At 33.8% G+C, this 9623-nt stretch overlaps 1 protein-coding gene across 2 annotated transcripts; it reads left to right on the plus strand.

Moving 5' to 3' along the window:
• The first annotated feature begins 417 nt into the window (after positions 1-417).
• On the plus strand, positions 418-5913 carry LOC134282506 (GTP-binding protein SAR1-like). 2 transcript variants are annotated; one of them, XM_062764910.1, is made up of 6 exons: positions 418-541; positions 1616-1735; positions 2209-2274; positions 2473-2576; positions 2672-2803; positions 5451-5913. In XM_062764910.1, the coding sequence occupies exons 1-6, from the start codon at positions 499-501 to the stop codon at positions 5565-5567; spliced, it is 582 nt and encodes a 193-aa protein (XP_062620894.1). In that variant the 5' UTR covers positions 418-498; the 3' UTR covers positions 5568-5913. The 2 variants fall into 2 exon arrangements, with proteins under 2 accessions (XP_062620894.1, XP_062620895.1); XM_062764911.1 differs by lacking the exon at positions 1616-1735 and adding an exon at positions 676-795 and having other exon boundaries at positions 424-541.
• Positions 5914-9623: the final 3710 nt, after the last annotated feature.

The following is a 9623-nucleotide window of genomic DNA, read 5'->3' on the forward strand; positions in this document are numbered from 1 at the left end:
GTCATTTTAACGCTTTATTTTTTACGTTAAATTTGACGTCACGTCAAACGTTCAATTGAAATCGCAAGAGTTATCTCCCCCAGTGTGTTGTACGTCTTTAAATACCTACATAGCTATTAATAGCTATGTAGGTAGAAATAGTCTTTGGACTGGACCTGACTAACATTTGATTTCCACCAAGAACTTTTTTGCATTCATCAGGCTCGTTATTCTGTTTTCTTTCACGATAGTTGACAAAAATACGCTCTACATCTGACACTATTTAGTTACATTCCTTGCATTCTTATTATGAAATTAGAATAGGTTATTTATTCACTCACAGAATATAAAAAAAACACCAATTATTCTTAGCACACAATGTATCCAGATCAGGATATGTATGTTACAAAACATGCTGTATGTGAATAGTGATAAGTTCTTTGTCTTGCATAATATTTCATGTAATGGGTATGTTTCTTCTGTATTTTCAGCTGCAGGTCTTCTATATAGATTTGAAAGATGTTTTTGTGGGACTGGTTTGCCGGCATTTTAAATTATCTAGGTAAGAGCAACATTTTCATTCTACTTTAATAGGAAAAATGTATCCTTTGTTATATTATTAAGAAATGTTAAAAACTAGGCTAAGCCAGTTATAAACAGAATATTGTTATAAATGTGTATATTTCTATGTATGAGGATTGCGTCAAAAATCTGGCAAGCTTCTCTTGTTGGGGTTAGACAATGCTGGAAAAACAACACTGCTGAGTGTGTTGAAAGCAGGCCATATCATCCAGCCTGTGCCTACACTACACCCAAGTAAGCTGCCGATAATATAAAGCCAGTTTGTCCTCTGTGTTGCATCATGGACACATACCTAGATTTGAAAGAACTTGTGCATTTTTATGCATCCATAAAATAGTTTCATATATTTGTTAACTAAATGGTTTGCACTGGCCAATCACCACATATGTTAATACTAATTGATTGATATACATACCAAAAGTTTTATATCATTCTGTATAATCAAATGCTAAATATGCAAGGTGGATTCATACACTTTGTACTGTATGCATTACTACAGCGTTTAGATAGCTTTGTTGGTTGGTTGGGTGACCACTGATCAGCAGAAAGGAAGTATGATCTTAATTTAGTTGATGAGGAATGTGATATAACTGAAGGAAAAAAACATTGAAAATTTAATTGAATTATCAAGAATTATTGAACAGTATTAAAATAGAGTAATAAATATACTTGAGTTGACAAGAAAATGTAAATCAATTCATTTTAAGAAAGGAAATGGTAAAATATTCACTTCGGTTACACATATTACCGTACATAAACAAGATAATCTAAAATTTAAAAAGTGCTAATTTGTAAAAAGAGAAGGGAAAAAGACAATGTGTTATAACTCTACAATATGTATTGCACTAAGCTGCAGAACAAAATGATTGGCTTTCCCAGAAATAATGTGCTCTATGTTAAATATGTGTGTTATTCATAACTTTTGTGTGAATTTGAAATATATACTTAAGGTTCATATGTATTTTCCTATACGAGTGGAGCGTGATTTGAACCCTCTAAAACTGTAAGTATGGCAAACTGCATGATATTTAAACGGCATGGCTTTATATTTTAGGATTGTATAAAAAGTCTGGTAAGCTTGTGTTCCTTGGTCTAGACAATGCTGGAAAGACAACACTGCTTCACATGTTAAAAGATGACAGGATGGCACAGCATGTCCCCACACTCCACCCAAGTAAGCATGAGCTTATATTGTTCACTTGGAAATGGTATACCTTGCTAATGTATTTTTCTGAGGCATAAAAGTGTTTCCAGCTTTAAACATCAGAGAGGATTTTAAATTTTTACTGAGTAATAATGTGTTTTTAATTGGTAAACCAGAGGTTAACTTTGGGATCTCAATGTTGATTATGATCATGTTAAAAAACTCTCAAGTCAAGAAATTACAACTACTGAACAAATGTTGACAACAAATGTGTTCATCCTTTGACTGAATTAAATGTAAACATGATGTAAAGTGGTGCAATTTCTGAGACTTTAAATTTATTTGGAAAATTGCATATTTTTTTTTACATACTTAGAAATTAATATAATTAATGTAAGACCTGTTTCTGATGCTGCCTTTATTATTGTATTTGTTAATGAAGAAATAGCATAATTCATTGTCAAACTGAGTTGTTTTAATTCCATGTTATGCATAAATTTTAGCTTCAGAAGAATTATCTATGGGAGGAATGAGGTTCACAACCTTTGACCTTGGAGGTCATCAACAAGGTAAATAAATAAATATAGGGCTCTTAAAAATAAGGTTTTCTTTAAAAATTATCAGAGCAAAACAAAACTCTGTAAAGAAGGTGGATCCTCAATATACATGATAGATTAGAGTATATGCTGTATTTGGTAAATGATTTTTTTGTGGTTTCCATGAGGAATTTAATGAAAGGATTACAAAATGTACCTTTGTATTAACAGCCAGAAGAGTGTGGAAGGAGTATTTTCCAGCAGTTGATGGTATTGTGTTCTTAGTAGATGTATGCGACAGACAGAGATTTGCTGAGGCAAAAGCAGAATTAGATGTAGGTACAGCATAACACAATAAAATAAGAGCAGTCAAGACCTATAATGTAGTATAAAAAGAAAGAGTATTAATTTTTCTCATGTTGTATTTCAGAGTTTACTGACAGATGAACAAGTGGCCAGTGCCCCTGTTCTTGTTCTAGGTAACAAAATCGACAAGGCTGGTGCTGCAAGTGAAGACGAGATTCGTCACTGGTTAGGGTTACACGGACAAACCACAGGAAAGGTAAGAATTATAGGTCTCTGATGAATCTTTGTATATAAGAGGTGAATGCTGAAGAGATTCATGATAGAGGCAATGACAACACTTAGATTTTTTTGTGATTTTAAAGCTCAACTAGATTTAAAGAATGTAATTTTTAGCTCACCTCAACGAAGTTGGGGGGAGCTTATGTGATACCGTCGGCGTCGGCGTCCCAGGTTAAGGTTAAGTTTTTTGGAGCAGTTTTCTTTTTAATTACTTCTGTGTCCTATACTGATTAGACATGCATGGAAAATGGTTTTAGTGTGTTTTATTGTACCAGACAAAGTTTCAGATGCTGCAATTTCAGCAAAGGAATTACCAGGTTAATGTTTTTGGAGCAGGTTAACATTTTTGGTGCAGTTTTTGGTGTGGGTTTCATTTCCAAGTAACTATCAGGCCTATGTTGACCAAACTTGCATGGATGATACATCTAAGGATGCATACTACCGGGATTGCTTCGGATGCTGAATCTGACCTACATTTTCCGGTTGAGTGAACAGGTTAAAGTTTTTGGTGCAGGTTTCATTTCCAAGTAACTATAAGCCCTATGTTGACCAAACTTGCATGGATGATACATCTAAGGATGCATACTACCGGGATTGCTTCGGATGCTGAATCTGACCTACATTTTCCGGTTGAGTGAACAGGTTAAAGTTTTTGGTGCAGGTTTCATTTCCAAGTAACTATAAGCCCTATGTTGACCAAACTTGCATGGATGATACATCTAAGGATGCATACTACCGGGATTGCTTCGGATGCTGAATCTGACCTACAATTTCCGGTTGAGTGAACAGGTTAAAGTTTTTGGTGCAGGTTTCATTTCCAAGTAACTATAAGTCCTATGTTGACCAAACTTGCATGGATGATACATCTAAGGATGCATACTACCGGGCTTGCTTCGGATGCTGAATCTGACCTACATTTTCCGGTTGAGTGAACAGGTTAAAGTTTTTGGTGTAGGTTTCATTTCCAAGTAACTATAAGCCCTATGTTGACCAAACTTGCATGGATGATACATCTAAGGATGCATACTACCGGGCTTGCTTCGGATGCTGAATCTGACCTACATTTTCCGGTTGAGTGAACAGGTTAAAGTTTTTGGTGCAGGTTTTATTTCCAAGTAACTATAAGCCCTATGTTGACCAAACTTGCATGGATGATACATCTAAGGATGCATACTACCGGGCTTGCTTCGGATGCTGAATCTGACCTACATTTTCCGGTTGAGTGAACAGGTTAAAGTTTTTGGTGTAGGTTTCATTTCCAAGTAACTATAAGCCCTATGTTGACCAAACTTGCATGGATGATACATCTAAGGATGCATACTACCGGGCCTGCTTCGGATGCTGAATCTGACCTACATTTTCCGGTTGAGTGAACAGGTTAAAGTTTTTGGTGCAGGTTTTATTTCCAAGTAACTATAAGCCCTATGTTGACCAAACTTGCATGGATGATACATCTAAGGATGCATACTACCGGGCTTGCTTCGGATGCTGAATCTGACCTACATTTTCCAGTTGAGTGGACAGGTTAAAGTTTTTGGTGCAGGTTTCATTTCAAAGTAACTATAAGCCCTATGTTGACCAAACTTGCATGGATGATACATCTAAGGATGCATACTACCGGACTTGCTTCGGATGCTGAATCTGACCTACATTTTCCAGTTGAGCGAACAGGTTAATGTTTTTGGTGCAGGTTTCATTTGCAAGTAACTTTAAGCCCTATGTTGACCAAACTTGCATGGATGATACATCTAAGGATGCACACTACCAGGCTTGCTTCGGATGCTGAATCTGACCTACATTTTGCAGTTGAGTGAATAGTTAAAAGTTTTTGGTGCAGGTTTCATTTCCAAGGAACTATGAGTTCTTTAATGACCAGTCTTGCATAGATGATACATCTAAGGATGCATACTTCCAGGCTTCCTTCGGAAGCTGAATCTGACCTACTTTTTGTGGATGAGTGAAAATGTTAGTTTTAATGCATGTTTCATTTCCAATAAACTATGAGCCCTATAATGAGCAAACTTGCATGGATGATACATCTAAGGATGCACACTAATGGACTTGCTTCGGATGCTGAATTGGACATACATTTTTCAGATAATAGACAAGGTAAAAGTTATGGTTGCAGGTCTATTACCAAAAACTATAGGGCTTATATAACATTGTATAAACCAAACTTTCACAAATGCTGCATCAAGAGATGAAAACTCTCAAATTTGCTTCAGATGCTGGATTTTCATTACATTTTCATGAAGAAGAAGTAGTTTAAATTTTTTATGTAGGTCTATTTTAAAGTATCAGATCAAAATTGCTTTTAAAAATATTTTCATTTTTGGAATGTATACTTTTTGTTGGTTAATTGTGTGACTTTGCCTTACTTAAAGACAACATTCGTTGAGGTGAGCTCTGTAATCTCTGATTACCTATGTTTTTAAGTATGAAAACTCTTCTTTGATTTGAGAAAAAAAAATATATATATAAATAACTAAAAATAAATTAAAAAAAAAAAAATAGTAAAATTATTATATTTATTAGAAGATAATTACTCCAATTTGGTGTCTTGTGTCAAAGGTAGGACATGTTAAAAATATTACTTGATTCTTTCTAAAATCTTTTTCTTTTAGGGAACTGTGTCCAGAAATGAGCTTCCTGGCCGTCCAATGGAGTTATTTATGTGTAGTGTTCTGAAAAGACAAGGGTATGGGGAAGGCTTCCGCTGGCTAGCTCAGTACATTAACTAAATCACATAGCACACAGCAGAGAGAAATGGTGAACATGGCAAGTCCATCAAACTTTCCACAGAGAGAGAGAGACATCAAATTTCTTATATATAAAGCTAATGAGATCGACAACTGGAAAAAAAAAAAGCCAGCTCCTACCATCAGGGAGAAGGCAGCTCATTGTGATAATCATGTCAGCAATTTTTAATGCATAGTTCGTCTTTTTTTTTAAACGTTTGCAAGACGACATCGCTTTTTCCATCTGAAGTGTTGTTATGAATTGCTTTTTCATTCAATTCCATTGATTCTGAAGGAAAGAATTGTGCAAGGTAAAAAAATTACCTTATAAAATGGGTGTATATTACAATGTATAAAAAGAAATTGAGGAACATCTGCATTTTATTTTTTTTCCCCCAATGTATTTGTTACCAGTTGTTTACTTATATAACATGCTTGACACCATGAGAAGTGTTCATCATTTTTTCACCAAATAAAATTTATCAAAGCAGACACAAGTACTAATATAAACAACAATCTTTCTAGTGTATTTTTATCAATTATTTGGCATATGTTTCTGCCCATCTGTGACAGATGGTAGAAAAAATTTCTGTATCTGCTTTGTTTTGTAACCAGTTAAAATGCAGACAATGACATCCCTACTATGTTAAATATTTTATAAATGTCCTGCTACTCTAGGAAAGCCTGGGTGTATATGTTATCAGTTTGTTGTGTTAGGAATCAATTTATTTTTGAGGATGTTTGTTGTAAAGAACTGTAAGAGTCTGTTTTTTGTAATGTTCAGCAACCCTAAAAAAAATTGTTTTCAGGACTGTGTTTTGACAGACCTTTTTTTCAATTATCTGCAGTTCTGTTGAAGATGCATGAATGTTTCTGTTTGTAAACTTGAATGTTTAGGATGAATGAGAATAAAATGTCAATATTTATACATAATTCTGTCTTGTATTTATTGAATTCACATAAATATATGTGCTTAGGGCTAAATAGTAGAATAAGCATGTTACAGTGAACATGTTGTGGGTTAATTTTGGCCCCATTGGTCACAGTAAAATTTAAAAAAAGCCTGACTTAAAGGGCCTGAAATGGTGATTTTTGAGTTTTCTTGCAACTTTTATGTTCATACATATACGATTTATTAAATTGCAATATTTTTACGACAAGTATCCTTACTCAGTGGTTTAATGACCTTTGTCTGTTCATAACAAATTTTTGGCCACAGATTTCTCAGCAACTACTAATTACAGATGCTTGAAATTTGAGTTATGTCCAAGACACGAAGTAGTTACGATATCGACACATTACTTTTTTATAGTTTCTATAATATTTCTCTATTCTCGTGTGTTTATTACATGACTTCCTGTTTTAAGACTATTTCCTTACTGTCAATATCCTCGATATCGTGCCGATATCAAATCATGATTGTTCCAAGAATTGTGGTTTCCATCCTTAATATTGTGTGTTTTACAACTTTTACTTAAACTTTTTTTTATAAATCTTTCCCTGAAGTGTCGATATCGTCGATATCGACGATATCGTTTCGATATCGAATCAAGTTTGTAAAGCCCTTGGTAAATACCTTCCCTGTTACTTTGAATGTGTTTATGTTTATTTACTTTACTTTTACGGAGATTTTATCTGCCGTCGATATCGTTCGATATCGAATCATGATTGTTAAAAGCATATTACTTTACCAACCTTCACCATAATACAAAAACTTTATTTTTACAGCACTTCTGTGTTTAATAAACTTACTTACTGTCGATATCGTCGATATCGACGATAACGTATCAATATCGAATCATGATTGTTGAAATATTTTCAAGATTTGTCACCCTAACCAAACACCTTACTCTAAATCTAATCTAAAACAATAACAACCCTAATACTGTCTTAATCATAATTTATTTTCATATTCATGCCAATTATGAATCAATTTTGATTTACTTGTGACTTTGAAAAATTATGTTATACCTCATTATGAAAATAAATTGTGCAATTAGGATCGATACGATATCGTCATGATATTGTTGATATCGACAACATCGACATAATATAGAGTCTCAAATATGGCACAAGATATTTCCAATTAATAGTGCTCATGACGATCGATATCGATACGATATCGACATAATATTGTCGATATCGTCGATATCGACATCGAATTCGTTCTTGGACATGTATGTGAAATTTCAGCACATTCTTTGCTGAGGCATGCCATATGGAGGGATTCATTTTTGTTCAAATCTGATGTTAACTACCTGTTTATCCGTGCGTCTGTCCGTACATTACAAATTTTCATAACCGTCAATGTGAACTCTGTCCAGGTTTATACAACAGATGAGGACAACTGACTGTTAATCCAGTCAAACAAATGCATCGTTTTGTTGTTGATCAAATATAAACCAAAGAAGAAAAGAGAGCAACTGACAGTCCCATTTCAAAAAGACATTTATTTAATTAAAACTATATAATAACTTCAACCAATAACATGTTGTGTTATGTAACGTGGACAAACTCCTGTCATCAAAATAGCAGCTCCTGACGTGTCACCTGAAAAGAGAATAATGATTGATTCAACTAAAGGGAAGTCCATAATGGATATTGAAAACAATCAAAAGGTTTAAGGTTCATCAATTTGCTTTCGTTTAACTTCCTAACAGAAATCTGTAAGTAAAATGCAATTTTGGTAAATCCTGCATGGCAAAATTTGACATTTTGTCTTTTAACTTTACAATTTTGTTCTATATAGAATTGCATGTAGTATTCTTTATTCCAGTGAGGGTTGTCTTTCTTGTCATATGGTCAATGGACCTTAAGGATATCCGATCCTCAGCCAGGAAGGATAACTCTTTAATTTATAATTTAATTCAAAAAGTCTTAAAATAAAGCTTGAAATTGACATTTTTTCATGCAACAATTTTCATTTTATGCCTCTACGTATGATTTAAAGTTCTTTGAAGTTTTAACAAACGGTATTAAAAAAGTTGACATTTGTACCTCATAAAACTAAGTAAAACTTGAATATTTAAAAAAATCAAAGTTCTTTTAATTTAGCCTTAGTTACCAATGTTTATAAGCATGATTTGAAATTAGAAGTTATTTACAGTGTTTTCTTTGAAAGGAAACACTTCATACACTATGCATTATGAAACAATGGAAGCAAGTAGGAGAAAGTAAAGTACCGAATAAGTATGAAAATCATGCAATTTTCTTTAAAAGCCTGGATACCTATGATTTTTATTCTTAAAATGTATTTCTTGATAAATTATCAATTAGAAAATATGCAGTAGGAAGTTCTAATTGCATTTCCTGAAAAATTATTTGAGATTTACTTATTTTCCCTATATAATATGATTAAATTCAAAGATGAAGTTAAAAGAAACACTGTGGGTAATTACATTTTAATTTGTGGATTTAGAGACATCTTTGTGAGCATTTTCAATTACTCAATGCCTGATTTTCAGAACCTGAGGATCGGATAACCTTAACACAGATCCAAAATAACAGCAAGCGTTTTTCGTTCATAAAATTAATAAATTAATGTCCAATAAAAGTTTTTTCCCCCAATCTTACCGTTTTTGCTCATTTGAGCGACGTGTTTGCAGTAGTAACACTCCGTGTAGTAGGTGTGTTTATCAGCGCCACACACATAGTCAGATACACTGTGCGAGGTACTACTTATATGTGGACAGTTGACTGTATTTGTAGCACCGCCTTCCACAGCAATGGATCCCACATGAGACATATATTTGCTACAATCAACCTAATATATGGAAGAAAAATTTTCATCAGAATATAAAAAAAATAGGTTAAAGGAGCATATCGGAAAAGTGTTTTTGAATAGTAAACAAAACTAGTGCTAATTGTAACGGGGACCGTTACAGATGTTCCCCAAACGCTCCCCAACTCCCTTTTGGTGCCATATTCCCTGTAAGAATCATTAAATAAGACAACCTCTATGCATTTGAGACTTTAACAACGTTTACCCAGAAGTGTACCAAGTTCATTCCAATTTTAGCATTACACGCGTGCGCATGTGAATGCATGTGCATAATGACC

Source organism: Saccostrea cucullata, unplaced genomic scaffold (genome assembly GCF_032062105.1).
Source record: "Saccostrea cucullata isolate Sc308-1 unplaced genomic scaffold, CSIRO_AGI_Scuc_v1 ctg17705, whole genome shotgun sequence".
Taxonomy (NCBI): domain Eukaryota; kingdom Metazoa; phylum Mollusca; class Bivalvia; order Ostreida; family Ostreidae; genus Saccostrea; species Saccostrea cuccullata.

What these genes read in the sequence shown, in the direction of transcription:
- LOC134282506 (XM_062764910.1), top strand. Translation starts at nt 499, where the DNA reads ATGTTTTTGTGGGACTGGTTTGCCGGCATTTTAAATTATCTAG. An exon ending in CGGCATTTTAAATTATCTAG is followed by an intron (nt 542 to 1,615) that starts GTAAGAGCAACA and finishes TTTATATTTTAG; the next exon opens with GATTGTATAAAAAGTCTGGT. An exon ending in TGTCCCCACACTCCACCCAA is followed by an intron (nt 1,736 to 2,208) that starts GTAAGCATGAGC and finishes CATAAATTTTAG; the next exon opens with CTTCAGAAGAATTATCTATG.